General features: G+C 43.5%; 4 protein-coding genes across 7 annotated transcripts; 2 read left to right on the top strand and 2 right to left on the bottom strand.

Moving 5' to 3' along the window:
• Positions 1-2303: 2303 nt before the first annotated feature.
• rps25 (ribosomal protein S25) lies at positions 2304-5296 on the bottom strand. The gene is made up of 5 exons (XM_056440835.1): positions 5278-5296; positions 4581-4670; positions 4279-4462; positions 2466-2642; positions 2304-2374 (listed from the first exon to the last, which is right to left on the bottom strand). Exons 1-4 carry the CDS (start codon positions 5278-5280, stop codon positions 2470-2472), a joined length of 450 nt encoding a protein of 149 aa, XP_056296810.1. The 5' UTR covers positions 5281-5296; the 3' UTR covers positions 2304-2374; positions 2466-2469.
• A 271-nt stretch (positions 5297-5567) lies between these two features.
• On the top strand, positions 5568-7492 carry trappc4 (trafficking protein particle complex subunit 4). Its single transcript, XM_056440833.1, has 5 exons — positions 5568-5757; positions 5916-6090; positions 6670-6773; positions 6960-7086; positions 7226-7492. The coding sequence occupies exons 1-5, from the start codon at positions 5583-5585 to the stop codon at positions 7302-7304; spliced, it is 660 nt and encodes a 219-aa protein (XP_056296808.1). The 5' UTR covers positions 5568-5582; the 3' UTR covers positions 7305-7492.
• On the bottom strand, positions 6716-12490 carry slc37a4a (solute carrier family 37 member 4a). 4 transcript variants are annotated; one of them, XM_056440832.1, is made up of 9 exons: positions 11442-12413; positions 10841-11073; positions 10061-10304; positions 9577-9735; positions 9376-9461; positions 8615-8728; positions 8379-8517; positions 7998-8207; positions 6716-6807 (listed from the first exon to the last, which is right to left on the bottom strand). In XM_056440832.1, exons 1-8 carry the CDS (start codon positions 11587-11589, stop codon positions 8041-8043), a joined length of 1290 nt encoding a protein of 429 aa, XP_056296807.1. In that variant the 5' UTR covers positions 11590-12413; the 3' UTR covers positions 6716-6807; positions 7998-8040. The 4 variants fall into 4 exon arrangements, with proteins under 4 accessions (XP_056296807.1, XP_056296806.1, XP_056296805.1 ...); XM_056440831.1 differs by lacking the exon at positions 6716-6807 and adding an exon at positions 12422-12490 and having other exon boundaries at positions 7570-8207; positions 11442-12098; XM_056440830.1 differs by lacking the exon at positions 6716-6807 and having other exon boundaries at positions 7570-8207; positions 11442-12098; positions 12243-12413.
• A 108-nt stretch (positions 12491-12598) lies between these two features.
• On the top strand, positions 12599-16493 carry cfap45 (cilia and flagella associated protein 45). The gene is made up of 12 exons (XM_056440828.1): positions 12599-13122; positions 13234-13344; positions 13701-13792; positions 14103-14247; positions 14327-14497; positions 14598-14776; positions 14999-15128; positions 15251-15397; positions 15578-15691; positions 15800-15993; positions 16100-16324; positions 16410-16493. Exons 1-12 carry the CDS (start codon positions 12928-12930, stop codon positions 16468-16470), a joined length of 1764 nt encoding a protein of 587 aa, XP_056296803.1. The 5' UTR covers positions 12599-12927; the 3' UTR covers positions 16471-16493.
• The last annotated feature ends 89 nt before the right edge of the window (positions 16494-16582 follow it).

Here is a 16582-nt window from a genome sequence, read left to right as displayed (position 1 = left end):
AACAACACTACACAGCGTAAACAAACGTTTTTACAGCCTATTTTTTATCTTAATAGCTTATTTCCCTTTTCATGGTAACTGTTGAGTGGTTGAATTTGTGCATAACTTACCCGTTATTGTATTAAGGCTTCAAGTTCTGCATAATTACGGATACCTTGAGTGACGAGTGGCTGCGAACGAGGTCGCTAGCTGCTAGTCTGCGTCACCGTGAACTTTGACCCCGTTGCTCAGACGTAGGCTGTGCACAGGCGTGTTGGTCAGAGAAGCGAGAGAACCATGCTGGATATTTTCATGGCATAGACATGGATATCAATCACACCCGAGTTGGTCCTTGTATAACATGTCAACAGGTCTGCTGTGGGAAATCAGATATGGGTAGTTGACAAATAAGGGTGAAACAGTATTTCTTTTTAATAAATTCTGAGGATTACAGTTGTATGAAATTATAATGTTCAAATGCTGAATTTTTCTAAACTGCTAGTGTTCCGTTTTTGTTGTTGTATAATTTCATTCTTTTTGAAGCTTTTCTTATACAATTTGTCCTGCGGTGTGACATGTCACAAACATTTTACTATTATTGATTTCAAGTACAAATTAGGTACATTTAAAGTTTAAGAAGTACTCTTTCAGAATGTTCATTAGAATTCTGCATATGATTATTTTTCACAGCTATGCGTCACATTGTTCTATTAGTGTCCGTGTAAACCAGGACTGTCGCAGAGATGCAGCAAAACAAAATGACCTTAAAACAAGTAAATAAATTATTTCAGCCATCCATCTAATTAATTGCCAAAGCTCTGGACACCCAGTGACTCACACAGGTGATTTATTTGGTCTGATTGGATACCTTGTCAGGATTTAGATCATGGCCTGTACTTGGGATGATTGTTATCTGTTGGCTTTGTTGCACCTTTTAGAGCACGGTCCAGAAAATAACAGGCTTGCGTTAACCTTCCGTTCACTTCCCTTCTATGCAAGTGAAGGAGCGATATGAACCGCTGCTTCCTGTGGCAAAACAAACTAATTCAGTGTTTTCTGAGCCAGCCGGGCATCTTCATTGTGCAGTTTAAAGGGTTAAACGGATAGGGTGCAGCATGTACATGTACACGCACGGCCAATAAAAGGTGATTCTGAAATAAATCTACCACTAACTGATTAAAAGACAAACCAGAGCCCAGAAAATAGACACCTATAAATAACGTGTGACTGTTCTGCAAAAAAAGAATCTCCAAATAAAAACGGGCAATAATGTTTGTGTTCACACGGTGATGCTGGCGGAGCTGATGGGTGGCAGAGCCAACCGGTTGTTTTGCTGTAGTGCTGAGCATTGACAAAGGGCCGTCTGGCTGCATCAATCACAGGACCCCCGCGTTGCCCCGAGCAACCGTCTTAGTGTGGATAGCTTCACATCATATCTCATAACCTCTGCCCGCCCGTGGCTTTTAACGGACAAATGGTCGATGTTTGATAAATCGCTTGCGGCAAGCAAGACAATATCCAGTCTAGTGAAGACGTCGCCATGAACTTATTGGATGACAAACACGAGGTACATGCAGCAGAAATGACTTTCATTAGCAAATGAGGTGTGAACGCATTCCGTGTTATTCAGGAGTGTGATAGCCAGACACCAATTTTAAGCAATTGCCTAACCAGCTTTACGTTTTTTAAACATCCCAACCATTATTTTTGTATTCCGTTTCGGTTTCCACAAGGATATAAATTCCCAGGCACATTAAGGACACTCAACGTTAAAGTATGTACATTAAAAGGTTTGATCATAGAAGTTTCCAAAAATAAAGCCCTTTGATTTTTGTACATTATTGAAGCCACGTTTCAGAGAAAACAGTTCTCTACATTTTGGACAGCGCTTGGATCCAGAGCACCTGCTTTGTTTTACAAGCATTCTTTTCACGGCATGTTCTCAAATGCTACTTAATGTCACAAGAATTGTAACCCACCCTAAGATGCAGACAGAGCATCAGACCAAGGACCAGCTCCAGTTTAAGACCAGTACAAATACATACAATAGTACCGTATTCATGCCAGACATGCAACCTTCCAGATAGCTTTTCAGAGAAAGAACATTGCTGACTGGGGACCAAATGAAATAATAATTGTGCCGCGAGTGTTTTAACATCGAACCATTTTAAGTGTTATGTTAATCCAAATGTAGGTCATTTTCCTGGCTGAAACTTTAAACATCATTCTACACACAAATTCCTGAATTAATTTTGACCACGTAAAACACTTTGTTGTACAAATAACCAAACAGTTAATCCAGTTACTGACACATGAACAGCAGATGTGATTTCGTCTTTACAGTTTTTATTCACCTTTTATTACAAACAGCTCATCAGAAGAAACACAGGATAACCTGCAAGACAGAGAAGGACGCGGTCAGAGGATGCGAAAACAACCACAAAATGCAGGGGGGAAAACCTGCAGATCTTTGGTTTCTGGTGTACCTGATTATGCCTTTTCTGCCTTCTCGGCCTTCTCTGCTTTCTCTGCTTTGTCGGCCTTCTCTGGTTTCTCTGCTGCTTTCTCTGCTGCTGTTTTCTCTGCTCCCTCCTCATCTCCACCCTTGGTGTTACGGGTGTAAATAAGCTGTGCTCTGTGTTTGGACACCAGTTTGATCATACCTGGAAGACAACGCAGAACCATGTTATGCAAGAATATTCTCTTTAGTATGAAATGTTCATTTATTCGAGTTGCCCTGCAGTAGAACTCACTCGACCAGTCAATTTGTTCATACAGTAAAATTAAATAAAAGTATAAGTATCTAATGTATTTTGTTGATTTGAATACAAGCCATATGCATTTCAGCTACAGAGTTGATGCAACAACTATTATGACCACAGTCTCTAGAGACGACTGGAAAAGAACTCCTGCCGTTCAAGAACAAATTATTTTTGGCACCATACAGAGAAGTGTCAAATATTACTGTAGCTTCCCTGAAAATGATGTTGCCTTTTGTGTGGGACAATTAATATGCATTAAATTATCAGAACAAAGCCAGTCAGTGAAAACTTGTTTCTTTCACATAGATTAATGCAGTTTTCAACTCTTTATATAGCCTTCAAGCTGCGTAGATTTTGTGCCTGTGAGACAATGTCACTGAAACGCAATGGGTAACCCAATTCATTACAGATTGTAAAGTCCTGAGGCACATTTGTAATTTGTGAGAATGGGCTATACAAAATAAACTGAATTGAATTAAAATGTCCTTTTCCAATACATTTTGCAACACTGTACTTTTGAATTCCAACAGACAGCAAACCCTTATTGTGTTACAGGTTTCATATAGAAAAGACACTGAACCAAGTTTACCATGTTATCTCAAGGGGTTGCATGACGTTTGATGAGAAGCAAGAATGTTCTACATTCAATGTTGTGCCTTTTGCAATTTGTACTTTTACATCTCTCTTGAGCAGACGAGTGATGGATTTCATAAGAAATGACAAAAACAATGTTGGGGCTATGATTAGTGGTGTTAGCAGTAGACATCATTCATGTAAATCAGTCATTTGGGAACAAATGATTGAACTGCCAGAAAAATGCGTTAGCATGGATACGTAGTGCGAGTGCATTTATATATGTTAAGACAAAGCCAATGAGCAGCGCAGTCGACAGGGATATTGATGACATGAGCTTAATGTTGCGTCACAATATTGTAGATGACAAAAACATGTTATTGTTGCTTTTCAGACTTTCTGCATTTAAATCAGAAAACATTCTGGCAGATGAGATTAATAAAGAGGCTGAAGGAAGCAAGCTCAGCTCTAATGTTCAACTTCTCAGCTACTTTTCCACAATTAAGTTTTTACAGCGACAAAAAACATTTTTAACTTATGCAGACATTTAATAACTAAAATAATTTTGCTTGCCAAAAACTAAAACTCATCAAAACTTCCAGTAACAATGAAAGCAACTGCTTAAATGTTGCCGTTAGATTCTTCAACAACATGTGCAAGATTATTTTGACTTTTCCTAACCTTACATTGCCCTCATCACTCAGATGAGGATGGGTATTTAAGTTTTTATATCTAAAGAATAGCGATGCTGAAAGTGTAGGCATTGAAGTCTCTAAAAATGTCACCTATACGAAAACAGTAAGAACCATAAAGTAGAGTACGGTGCAAACAACACCTGAGACACGTATGACTTAAACAGCAATCAAGGCAATCTCTTAATATCTACAAACTTAATATATTATTTGGAAGGAGGTACTTGGTGTAGTCCAGTGTGCACTACAGCGGCAGAAACAATCATATTCACCTTTAGAAAGCAGCTCCTGGAGAGCGTTCCTGGCCAGAGAGCCACGGATCTTCAGCCTCTCAGACACAACAGCTGGGGTGATGAGCTTGTAGTTTGGGACTTCTTTGTACAACTTCTCGTAGGTTGCCTTGTCGAAGAGTACCAGGTTGTTGAGCTTATCCCTAACCTTTCCCTTGGACCACTTCTGCTCAAATCACACAAATAGTTTCATTGATTAGGAAAGCACTGTAGTATGCCTGATCAAGTTATTCAGATACATCACATGTAAAGCGACAATTCTATACGAGGAACCACTGCATTACCTTCTTCTTGGCTTTTCCTCCGGACTTGTTGACTGGGTCCTTGTCCTTTTTGGACTTCCCAGCGTCCTTCTTCTTATCCTGCTTGGGAGGCTAAAACAAAAACAAAAAAGCACGTTATTATCCCTTCACACCGTCTCACACTGGGGCTGATGTCACACGTGGAACATGTCAGCATAAGCTTAACATGTGTGAATTAAAACACAAGCATGCTTATGAGAGAAGAACTGCTCAGCTGATTGACAGAGCTAAGTCTGCGGTTAGCATTAACACTCCTAGCCGGCATTGGATGGCCTGGTCTCCGGCCTGAGAAAGCGTTACATGCTCGCAATTGTCATTGGTAGGTATCATTGTTCTAATAAGACACATTGTGTGTATTCATTGTAAACGACAACGGGGTAAATATATTTACATATTCAAAACTTAAGGGATTGTCAGCGATAACTGTGTCCGGCTCATTTTCACCAGTTTCACATGAAAGCATGGAGTTAGCACGCTAGCTAGCACACTAGCACACTAGCTAACCGCTAAATGAGTCTAAATCCGACACGTTAATCGTTGACTCGCGCGCTCTGGTTACATCGTATGGACGCAGAGTGCAATCGTTAAATAATCCGAATAACTACAACTCGACATTAGTGACGGAAATGTGGACCATTTTTTTATTTGCTTCTTCAAAAGGTGTAATAACCGTCCTCACCATGTTTCCTCGTCAAGATGTCGGTGCGAAAGGAAGTCCACCCGTGCAAGAGCCCCTTAGACAACCTGTACATGCGGAAATGGAAGAGGGAGTTATGGGAAACTGAGTTCTACCATGTTATATTGTTTGGGTTGTTATTAGCTCACCGTATTCAAATGTATAGTGTTACCGAGATGTTTGAGTTTAATAATTATTTAAAAGTAATAATAAAAAATAAAATAAGTATGATAATTTGTATTTTGTTGCTGTTCTTTCACGGCGTCAGGGTCACGTGAGACGTGTCAGTTCGGCAGGAAGTTGCCAAGATGGTGATCTTCAGTGTGTATGTGGTGAACAAGGCTGGAGGTTTAATTTACCAATACGATAATTATGTCCCGCGAGCGGAGGGCGAGAAGACGTTCAGCTACCCTCTGGACTTTGTGCTCAAGCATCACGACGAAAAGGTCGTCGTGTCTTTCGGACAGCGGGACGGAATCCGAGGTGACGTACTGTAGAGGAACGCTCGCTCAACTCCGTAGCTAACGTGACTTCAGCTCCGTTTACTCGAAGTGGTTCCCACTCGTTCAGCTTTTTACTGAGCTTCTGTTTGAACTGTATTTTCTGAAACGTCATGTGTGCGCGCGTTGTCTTTTCTCCAGTGGGCCACGCAGTGCTGTCCATCAATGGGGCCGATGTGATCGGCAAGAACACAGCAGATGGGAAGGACACCATGGAATATTTAAAGGATCCCGCAAACTATCCGGTGTCTATTCGCTTCGGGCGGGCACGCCTGAGCTCCAACGAGAAGCTGATGCTGGCATCCATGTTCCACTCGTAAGTAATATCCACGATGACCAGAGTTCTCTGCTTCTGGTGTGTTTCTGACACTGCCGAGTACCAATCACATCCCAGTGCTATTCCCTCCACCCTCCCCAAAAGATGAAGATCATTCCTCTATGTCTACAGCAACAGGGGACTATAACTACAGCTCATATCTATTAGTGGGGACGTTCAAAGAGCAACATCCTTTTTAGGCTTGTGCAAGTTTAAATTGAGGGAAAAAAGGCTCCACTTATTTTCAATTTAGTTTATTTTGTATAGCTCATCATCACAATTTACAAATTTGCCTCAGAGGGCTTTCCAAGCTGTACACATACGACATCCCTGTCCCAGGACCTCACGCCGGATCAGGAAAAACTCCCAAGATTTAACGTGCATGCTTCCGCATCTCTTCACCAAACCACTTCACCTCCAGTTTGCTCCATGCTTAAAACTGCTACTGGACCAGGTTGACCATTTATTGTGATGCATGAGGTCGATATTTGAGTCTGCTTACTGAAGATCATTTTGGCACCATTCGGTATCCGTGGTTCCCTGTCATGCATGACTTAGCCTCTCTGTGTTTTCCCCCAGGTTGTTTGCTATAGGTTCACAGCTGTCTCCTGACGTTGGCAGTTCAGGGATTGAGATGTTGGAAACGGATGTCTTCAAACTCCACTGCTTCCAGACTCTCACAGGTCAGTAGCGTGTTACTGGAGGTGAATTCAAGACCTGTGCAATGATTTTTGTTGTCAGTAAGCAGACAGTGAAATTAAGTCCCACTAAAAACATCTACCCACTCAGTATCCTATTTTTTTTTGACATTCGACAGTTATGTCAAATGGATATCTTTCTCATTGCTTTTTTCTCTGCTTTTCTTCCAGGGATAAAGTTTATCGTGTTGGTGGACCCTCGGCAATCTGGTATTGATGCGCTATTGAGGAAGATTTATGAGATCTATTCAGATTTTGCGCTCAAGAACCCGTTTTATTCTCTGGAAATGCCGATCAGGTAAATACGAGAGAATCAGGATGATGTCGCTTTCCATTCTTTTTTATATGTGTCTGTACTTGTTGCTTATCAAATGTCGAACACTCACACATCCTATTGCTTGCATCCTCTGATGTCACTCTAAATGTGTGATTTTCAGGTGTGAACTCTTTGACCAGCATCTGAAAGGTGCACTGGAGATCGCAGAGAAAGCGGGGAACTTTGGAGCCGGACCTTGAACCAGAGAAGACTAGATATAATGTGCGATTATTTCCAACCACAACACGGTCACTGACTTCATATGGACCCCCCAAAAAAAGTGGATTTTCTGTTTTTTTTCCCAAGTTGGTATCGGACTGTCAGTTAACACATTGTAAATACATTGTTCTGTAAATACTTGAAGATGAATTACATACTGTTTCACATATTTGTTTTTTTTGCTGCATCTATATTGACATAAGTGATTAAACTGTATTCTTTGCATTAAGCATAAATTATGAAACAACAAAGTTATCATTTATTCAAGAAATTGAATACAACACATTTTGCTTTCTATTTAAAATCTTACTCCGTTTTAAGATTGAATATAAGAAAGATTTTTTTTAAACACATTATATATTATACCAGTTTAAACCAGGATCCAGTTGTGTGCTCTTATAATTAGAATCCTTAAGTGTCTTAAAGAGAGGAGACCTTTCTCTAGATGTGTTGTTGCCACAAATATAATGTGCAGTAATTTACATTCTGTTATTGATGCCATGTCTGCAGGGTGTAAATACGGCACCTTTCAAACAATACATATATTTATTCATTTTCAAGAAAAGGCACTCAATGTCTCGGGGCTTAATTTCTGTTCATGTCATGTCAGAAAGTACAAAGGTAAAAAAAGGAAGATCAAGTTAGAACAATATTAAAATATAATAATGGCTTACGTATCTAGTTTTGGTCCGGGTGCAAAAAATGAGGTGTGATGCTTTATTCGGCCTTCTTGGACACGTGACCCATCTTGGAGGGGATGTTGCGCAGTAAGAAGAATCCAACCGTGGCGATGCCACAGGTGATCTCCGATACCCAGAAGGCCATTTCCCAGCCGTGGTGCTTGGCAATGGTGCTGAATGGAAGTCCAGACAGGAAGCCACCAACTGAGGAGAAGACGAGTATATCTTTCTTACTATATATAAACTAAACCAAGTCAACAGTATCACTGAGAAACTATTTGTATTGTATTATTAGTGTCACGGCCGTATTTCAGCCTCCACATGTGCAGTTGATGCACACTGTGATGATTCTGAAATGAATACCACTCAACTTACTGTTAGCCATCAGGGCCACAATGGCGTGTGACGTCCCGCAGTAGTTGGACGGAGCGCTCTCATTGGCTATAACTCCGAATAACGCTATGGGTCCATAAGCCGAGAAACCGAAAGTGGCGCCCAAGCAGAGTATCCACACCTGAACGTACAGACGAGAGGCACAGTCGGGAGGTTTATACGAGTTTAAGAATCTCTTCAGTCATTCCTTGTTGGGATGTCCGTGTTGGACCAGATACCTTGGAGCTGTCAGGAGTAACTGTGACTCTGAACAGGAACATGGACACACACATTCCAGCCATCATGCAGATCAGGATGAAATGGCGAGGGTTGCCATAGAGTCTCTTGCCTTGCTGTACAAGATAAGGAAAACAATTCTGGTTATACTGGTTTATCGTGTTGTTAAATTCCATTTCCACTCAATCATAAATTGGAGAGCCAAAAATCTGAGATCATTTATTGTCATTCATGGGGCTGAATGACAGAGATTCGATGTTGGCGAAGTCATCACACGTTTAGCCTCTGCGTGCTAAGTGTCAGTAAACCCCTTTTCACAGTCCTCCGTGCTTATCGGCGACATACGTGACATTATTTGTTTGTTGTGGAGGCCGAAAAGCGGATGCCCGATTGGCATCTTACAAAAATTAAACCGACAAGAAGATATATTGTAGAAATATGAGGGAAGACCAAGGCAAGCCAGGAATAATCAGCATGTCGGTTAGTTATCATCAACTTCCCTGACATGTCCACTACCTCCATAGACCTCCTTTTCTATTATCACCATTGTCTTTCTTGACCAGAGGGTACATTAGTAGTGGTGCACATAACTGAATGAACCCCTTAGGGCGGTAGGTGTATTTATAGGATAACCACATACATTTTTACATTAAAAAACAAATATGGGCCATATTGTGGGAAACGGTTTATAATCAATACCCTTTGCTTATGACAAAAAAAAGTATTGAAAAATGATTGATATCTGTCCTGTATGCCAACTCACTCTGGCCACCGCCTTGTCAGAAAGGTAACCTGCTGTGAGACTGCCCAACAGGCCTCCGAGCTCCAGCGCACTCATGTAGGAGCTGCCTATGAAAAAGAATATCGTGATTCGCAAGAAATAATATCATCTGACGAAAACTGAGTTGTGAGTATATTTCCCAGCATAAATTGGGGGGCGTCTACTCCACGCGATCGTCCATACCCATAAGTGTAGACTGGCCCTTGTCCTGAATGAGAAATAGCTGGGCCCAGTCGGTGCAGGCGGTCTTCACCCCGAACACCACCAGGTAGCACACGGACAGCAGCCACAGGTAGGGCGACAGCAGGAACTCGGACAGGGTGCTTTCATAACTGGAGGATCCTGAACAGGAAGCAGGCAGGGGACGGAGTATTATGCGACACCGAAGGATCTCCGCTGCTAATCGGGTGAATTAAACATTCAAACGTTGCCTCTTTCTCACATTGCCTGTGTACAAATGGCACAAGAGGGGCACACTGGGTACAGAGTCCACAGAGTCACAGCGACCTTTCGTCGCAACATAAGAGGCACATGCTGTGGTGCAAAAACACACACACACACACACACATGTGGGCAATGCACCGCCACGTATTAAGTATATGTTCTGCCCGTACAAAAATAATAAATAAATCAAAAGTTATTTTGAATCATTCAAGTAAAGTGTCACCTCCTTTGCTCTTCTTGGCTGCTGCCTCGATGTTGGGCAGGCCCACATCCCGAGGCTCATTCTTGATGAGCAGCAGGCAGAAAAAGGAGGCCACCACGCAAATCATCCCGGACACGAACAGGATCGCCCTCCAGCCGTAACTCTCGGCCAGCACCGTGGCAATGATGGGGCCCAAGCTGCCGGCCAGATTCATGCTGCAGGAGAGGATTGCCCACCATGTGCCGAACTGAGAAGGTTCGAACCACTGACGGCAGAGGAGAGGGAAGGAGGATGTGAAATATACAGGAGGGATGGAATTATTTAACCAGTGCAATCTTCTGAATTGACAGCAGGTAATAACTGCATGGCGGTCATGTGACACAGTTGCCATGTTGCACGATGGCGACAAAAGAAGTGAGGTCAAACGAGAGGAGGCGCTTCTCACTGTGCATACATTAGAGGACTGGTTTCACCGTGGCTTACAGGCATTGCAAACAACCTCTGGTAAATATTGAATATACACACAAAATGTATTGAGGTAAACATTATGAGTGTTTTCTTACAAAGAGAGCACAGCCCCTTAAAACACATTTTCTCAGTTCAATCCAATCAGGATATATAACACTCTTATGTTTGTGTATTTCATGCATCTGATGTGGAATGTGTTTCTGCCGATACTTGAACCCCATCATGGTGCCTGATTGTTTTGTTCCCTTCTAAATACAGGAGAAGAAAAAGAAACATCTCGAATCGGATGTCCGTATGCTGCGGCGCGGACACAGCGGCCCGATGCCGAGGTACCTTGCGCAGCACCCTGCCGCAGGGAGGCCAGCCGAGGCCTTGCCCCAGGCCGTTGAGAAACCACAGGCCAGAGAAGACGGCGACGGTGGAGGACCAGGAGAAGACCACGTTGATGCCTCCCACCATGCACAGGCCAATGGAGAAGAGCCAGCGGGCGCTGATCTGGTCCGAAAGCACGCCACTGATGAATTTACTGATCGCGTAGGCCAAAGACTGACTACTGGTGATCATGCCTAAGCAAAGGAAGAGCAGTGAGAGAGAAGTTTTACACGCTGCAGATTAAGACGTGATCAAAAAATATATTTCGGACAGGTATTGCTAGACCTCTGTAAAGCAGCCGTCTACCAAGAAACATCACTGGGCCATAGTGTGTGTGGATGAGTCCATGTCAACAGCATGTATGGAAGGGTTGTAATGTTGACATTTTGGGTGTGAATAATTCATCCATCTTGAGATTTTACAACATGTTTAAAATTTGTTCTCATTTTCATGAAAAATGCTTCCGTACAGCATTAATTATGACTGATATTCATTTGCATGTAGACAATGTGGAAAATATGCAACAATCAGGCATACGCATTGGTGATAAAGAGTCTCATACCCAGGTCATCCTTATCCAGCTTAATTTCTTGCATGAGTGTAGGCATCACAAAGGAGAACGTCTTTCTGTTGAAGTAGTACAGCGTGTAGCCGACAAACATGGCCAGAAATATAGTGCCTCGGTAGTATCCATAACTTGCTGTCGCCATGGCTGCAGATTTAGTCCCGTTAAAGAATATATATCTATATATATATATAATAGAGGACCAATCCAGAGAGAAAGGAGCAGGCTCCTGTCGTTTGACAGACTTCTTGACAGTGAACTTTGCGACAGGATCCACTGTTCAGACTCGGCTGCTTACAAGTGGAGATGTGCTCGCAATCAGTGAGAGGTTAATGGTCAACTTTTCTGACCCGGAGCTGATTTAATCTGGGTTGCTACCATGTGCTGCTGGCCAGCCAGAGGGACTGGAGAGGGACATCAATCCGATTGAGAGCTGTTGCTTTCTTCAGGCACCTATTTATAAAACAAAAAAAGGGGGTCCTTCTACTTGAACAATGACCCTGGAGTTCTTTTTTCATCCGTTGCCGTTTCTTCATCTGAGGATGTTGTGGAAGGAGTGCTCATATCGATGCGGTTAATGATTTACTGTGGAGTCCAATAGTCACAGCAGACCAGGGGTGTGTGAACTGTGGCGATCGTCAACAGGCAAAAGATCTATCAGAGAAATAGTGGGGTTGGAAAATGTGTAGAAAGTTGCATAAGAGGTACAAAGTCACTGGGATTAAGACATGACATATAACTGCACACATGAATACAATACTTGTCTGTCTAAAGTAAAGATAAAAACGACATAGTTACTGCATAGTTAGTGTGTCAAATACGAGGCGATCGAACTCCACCAAACCAGTCTCGAGTGGAAGCGAACAGCCCTCTGCCTCTGGAGGTCTGACACGTACCAAGTAACGTTGCCTCGGTTTTCATAAAAGTGATGTTTTTCTATGAAACAACAACCAAAAATAACATTTAACGTTACATACTGACTTGGCCAACTTTCCATCACGAGTACGTGCAACGTTGTTTTAGGTTCGTCATGGAACACGCGTTGTGCATGTGGTTCCATGTGACTACCCGTAGGCTGTTTTTTCATTCTTTTTATTTTATTCCACGTATTCGTTATAGAAGATCCTGTAAAGTTATTGTCATGATATACCATCTCATAATTATGACTTACTATCTTTTGAGATAGTAAGTCATTATTATCACGACAGTATCTTTATTTGTTTATCACGGTGTTAAAAATGCGCTTGCATAATTCTTAGACTGTGAGTCTAAGCTAGACAATTAATATGGTCAGACAGACATTCACAACTTTGTGAAGTGATGTTAATTAATTAAATACTATTTTTACTTTTTTTTTTTATTCTAACATATTATTTGTAGTACCGCTATCAGCAGGAATAGGGGTATCATAAATAGGTCTACTGCGAATTTACACTATTCTGAGTTTAGCTATTCTTGTCCAATCCTGTTATTCTTAGGTTATATGGAATATACACTATTTAATTCCGATGTACTGGATGATACTCGAGATGCTCGCGCGGGCATGTATCTCCATGGTAACAGACAACAAACATCTCCAAACTATCAACAAGAAGTCGTCCGGTTGACGAATAAGCTCGTTTTACAACAAAAACACGTGAAGCGTCGTCCGCTCCAACACCAACAACCGAGGACCATGGTACGTTTAAGGTCAATTTGGGAGTTCATTTAGGAGACCCATTTTTTTTTTTCAATTAATAGTGAACGGCTATGTATTCACGCATGTGTGGTAATGTCTCTCCCGGTTTAGAGGCGGGGATCCGACTCCACCAAGTCAAGGAGCAGCACTTATACCCGAGGCTACCGCAGGCTGGCCCCCACCTCCCAGGTGGATGAAACCCTGTTTGGGAGCCCAAAACCCGTGAGTTATAATATAATAGTGCTATGACCTCAGGATTATAGCTGATTTGTTAAACACCTGTTACTGAGTGTTATGTGTTGCAAGCACATATCCTGTAGGAATGTCCAGTGACAGGTGAGGGGGTCAGTTCAAGTTTTTGTGTGCCACTTCTGACATTTTTTTTATTGTATATGCGGAGTCAGTGGAACCAGATATTAGAAAGTATGGAAGAAATCGTGGAACCCTAACCACTGACTATATCTGGCAGGCTGCAGGTGCCAATTGTATTCCCTATTTGCAAGGCGTCAAAGATCAGAAGGTAAGCTTGGGGTGTTGAGAGATGATGCTAACAAAACTCTGTCCCCATATCAACACAGTTGGATAAACGTGAACACTCGGCCTCCAAGGCTTCAAAGAATCCATCCAGGACTATTCAAATAGTCACCAAAGATCTCATTCGCAACATCAGGTATAGGCTAACACTCACTGATGAACTCCAAACACTCAACTTGCCTTTGGGGCTATGGAACTCCTATGAAAAGATTAATGAATATTTAAGGAGCTACATTTAAATAAAAAATTATATTAAGAACATTTTAGGAGCTGGCCACTATGCTGAGCAAGTACTGTGTATTTACTTTCTAATGAATCCCTATAAAGCAGAGCTATTGTATATCACAGAGATAAATAATGAATGTCACATTGTAAAGGGGCTCACATTTCAGTGTTTATGTAGCAATCCCCCAAAAAACATAAACCAATTATTGTCACTATTACAGGATCCCATTGAAGGATCCTTCAGGGGATTCTGTCATTCTGCCATCAGCTGGGTTTCAGCGGATCACCTCAATGACTAAAGTTCTCACCAAGGAGGAGCAGCAGGGCCTGAGGGAGGCCCATCAGAGGAAGAAAGAGGAGGAAATGGTAGGAAGCACTCCAATCAATATTATTCTGAAACATTTGAATTCACTCTTTTTTAATTGTTTATATACCTCTCATCCAGAGAGCTGCAAAGGAAAGGAAGAGTAAAATCTATGAGGCCGACCTCTCACGTAAGGAGAATCAGGCCCTGACCGAGCTGGAGCTCGAGGCCCGGGACCGCGCGCAGCGCCTGGTGGAGCGGGCCAACGCCTTAAAGATGGAGGAAGAGATCGAGATCAAAAAGCTCAACAATGTAAGAAGCGGCTGTGGACATGAAAGGGGACCCGTCGACTCGGCGCTGCTGCCAATGAATCGTATTGATGTCGTCGAATACTTGTGTGTGATACCCTCAGCTGATCCTGGCCGCTCAGTGTCAAGCTACACGGGACGTCCAGATGGATGAGAAGAAACAGATCCAGGCCGAGCTGTCAGAGGAGGAGAAACGTGTGGATGCCATGATGGAAGTGGAGCGCCGCAGGGCCTTGGAGACCGTGGAGCAGATTGATGAGCTGCGCAGAAAGCAGCGGATCGGGTGAGGGGGAGCTCTACTGAGAGACGCAGACAAAATCATTCACGTTTGGATTTTTTTTAAAGACCCTTTTACCGCGCTGTAGTGAAGCGAAAGAGTGCTTTGAATTCCCTTGACCAATACAAATCACCCACTTCTATTTAATGAGTCCCATTCGTAATGGGCAGTAAAGGGAACAGAGCTTTAGTGAAGCTCTTGTGTCGTTGTGCCCGTGTTGCATCACAGGGGAATGCAGAACATTTGCAACCAGATCCAGCAACATCTGATTGATAAGCAAATGCAAGACGCAATGAAAGAGCAGGAGAAGGAGCAGGCGCAGGAGAAACAGGAGAAAATGAACCTGGAAGACCTCAAGGTGCGACCACAGCGCCGTGCGGCTAGAGAACCCCCAACGAGAGCATCCAGGAGTCAAACACCATCTGGACGGTACAGCTGGAGTCCGTTTCTTCTCCGACTGGTTGTCTTCTTCTTTCGCAGGCCATGGAGAACAAACGGGAGGAGCAGCAGCACCTGCATGAGGAGGTCATGCGCATCAACACCGAGACCATGCAGGCCAAGGAGCAGAGGAGAGAGGAGGAGAAGCTGGCCGACATGAGAAACATGGAATACATGCGAAACAAAATGGTGAGGAGGAAGGCCGGTGACCTCCATAGGTGGAGATAGTGGCAACTCTTCAGCGGCCAGCAGCGACGACAAATAGTCAAACAGGAATACACGGAGAGTTCATACCCATTAAGTTAATCTTTGATTTATTATGTCTTGTGTCTTTCACATGTCATGTATGACCTCGTGTGACCTCTGCAGAAGCGAGAGGCAGAATATGAGGCGGAGCAGAAGCGTGTCAAGGAGGAGAAGGAGTTGGAGATTGCCAGTCTGAGGACCCGGCAAGAAAAGGCGAAAGACTACAAGTCAGAGCAGGTGAGCAATAAAACAGCCTGCTGCCATAAGAAGGTGATGCCTGCTGAATATAATCCTATAAACGGATTATTAAAAAAAGGCACTTGTTGACATGTTGGTGCATTGAAGGATGACCTCCGCGTGAGAAGGAACCAAGAGGCCTCCGACCGGGAATGGAGGAGGAAAGAGAAAGAGCTCAGTGCAAAGAAAGCGCAGGAGAAAGAGACAATGAGGGCGGCTCGGACGGAGCAGGTCCACCGCAAGGAGCACCTGCTGTCGATGGAGGCCGGCCGGGAGAAGGCGGAGTTCGAGAGGGTGCTGAAGTGAGAAACTCATTTCCCCATCACCTCACAGAGTCCGAGCAAAAAGCAGAACGCCGCCGACCCGCAGTGAAGACGGTTCATCTTCTCCACCTTTCTCTCGGCGCAGGGTGCAGCACGACGCGATCGTCCGACAGGAGGAGGACGAGAAGAAGCAGCGGCAGAAGGCACGCAGCCACGCGGTCGCCATCCGAAGTCAGGTGGAGGAGCGGGAGCGGTCGGCCGAGGCCAAGCGCAGGGAGACCTTCAAGGAGGCCAACCAGTTCGTGGAGGAGGCGCGGCAGAGGAGAGTGCGCCTCGACGAGATCAAAGAGAAGAAGCTGAAGGAGCTCAAGTAAGTACCGGGGGGGGGGGTCAGTGGGCCGATATCATGACCGTCTTGAATTAATCTGAATAAGCGTGTGTTTGTCGACGCGCAGGGCGACGGGGCTCTCGGACAGATACTGCCGTGAGGTGGAGCGCAAGGCCTGCGCACTCTGATCCACTCCCAGGCTCTCATTTAAGCACGAAGAACATGCGTCATGTCCTAATGTAACAGAAGCATCAATAAAACAAAAGGTTTCCAATACACTTTGATGGCTTTGTACTCTTT

The sequence above is a fragment of the Pseudoliparis swirei genome, chromosome 20 (assembly GCF_029220125.1).
Source record: "Pseudoliparis swirei isolate HS2019 ecotype Mariana Trench chromosome 20, NWPU_hadal_v1, whole genome shotgun sequence".
NCBI classification, from domain to species: Eukaryota; Metazoa; Chordata; class Actinopteri; order Perciformes; family Liparidae; genus Pseudoliparis; species Pseudoliparis swirei.
The sequence above is the reverse complement of the archived record's forward strand: the minus strand, read 5'-3'. Positions and strand labels throughout refer to the sequence as shown.

What these genes read in the sequence shown, in the direction of transcription:
- rps25 (XM_056440835.1), bottom strand. An exon ending in GAGGAAAAGCCAAGAAGAAG is followed by an intron (nt 4,463 to 4,580) that starts GTAATGCAGTGG and finishes TGATTTGAGCAG; the next exon opens with AAGTGGTCCAAGGGAAAGGT. An exon ending in CCAGGAGCTGCTTTCTAAAG is followed by an intron (nt 2,643 to 4,278) that starts GTGAATATGATT and finishes GTTGTCTTCCAG; the next exon opens with GTATGATCAAACTGGTGTCC.
- trappc4 (XM_056440833.1), top strand. Translation starts at nt 5,583, where the DNA reads ATGGTGATCTTCAGTGTGTATGTGGTGAACAAGGCTGGAGGTTTAATT. An exon ending in ACAGCGGGACGGAATCCGAG is followed by an intron (nt 5,758 to 5,915) that starts GTGACGTACTGT and finishes TCTTTTCTCCAG; the next exon opens with TGGGCCACGCAGTGCTGTCC. An exon ending in TCTCTGGAAATGCCGATCAG is followed by an intron (nt 7,087 to 7,225) that starts GTAAATACGAGA and finishes TGTGATTTTCAG; the next exon opens with GTGTGAACTCTTTGACCAGC.
- slc37a4a (XM_056440831.1), bottom strand. Translation starts at nt 11,589, where the DNA reads ATGGCGACAGCAAGTTATGGATACTACCGAGGCACTATATTTCTGGCC. An exon ending in GCTGGATAAGGATGACCTGG is followed by an intron (nt 11,074 to 11,441) that starts GTATGAGACTCT and finishes TCCTTTGCTTAG; the next exon opens with GCATGATCACCAGTAGTCAG. An exon ending in CTGACAAGGCGGTGGCCAGA is followed by an intron (nt 8,729 to 9,375) that starts GTGAGTTGGCAT and finishes TATCTTGTACAG; the next exon opens with CAAGGCAAGAGACTCTATGG.
- cfap45 (XM_056440828.1), top strand. Translation starts at nt 12,928, where the DNA reads ATGGAATATACACTATTTAATTCCGATGTACTGGATGATACTCGAGAT. An exon ending in GATCTCATTCGCAACATCAG is followed by an intron (nt 13,793 to 14,102) that starts GTATAGGCTAAC and finishes TCACTATTACAG; the next exon opens with GATCCCATTGAAGGATCCTT. An exon ending in AATACATGCGAAACAAAATG is followed by an intron (nt 15,398 to 15,577) that starts GTGAGGAGGAAG and finishes TGACCTCTGCAG; the next exon opens with AAGCGAGAGGCAGAATATGA.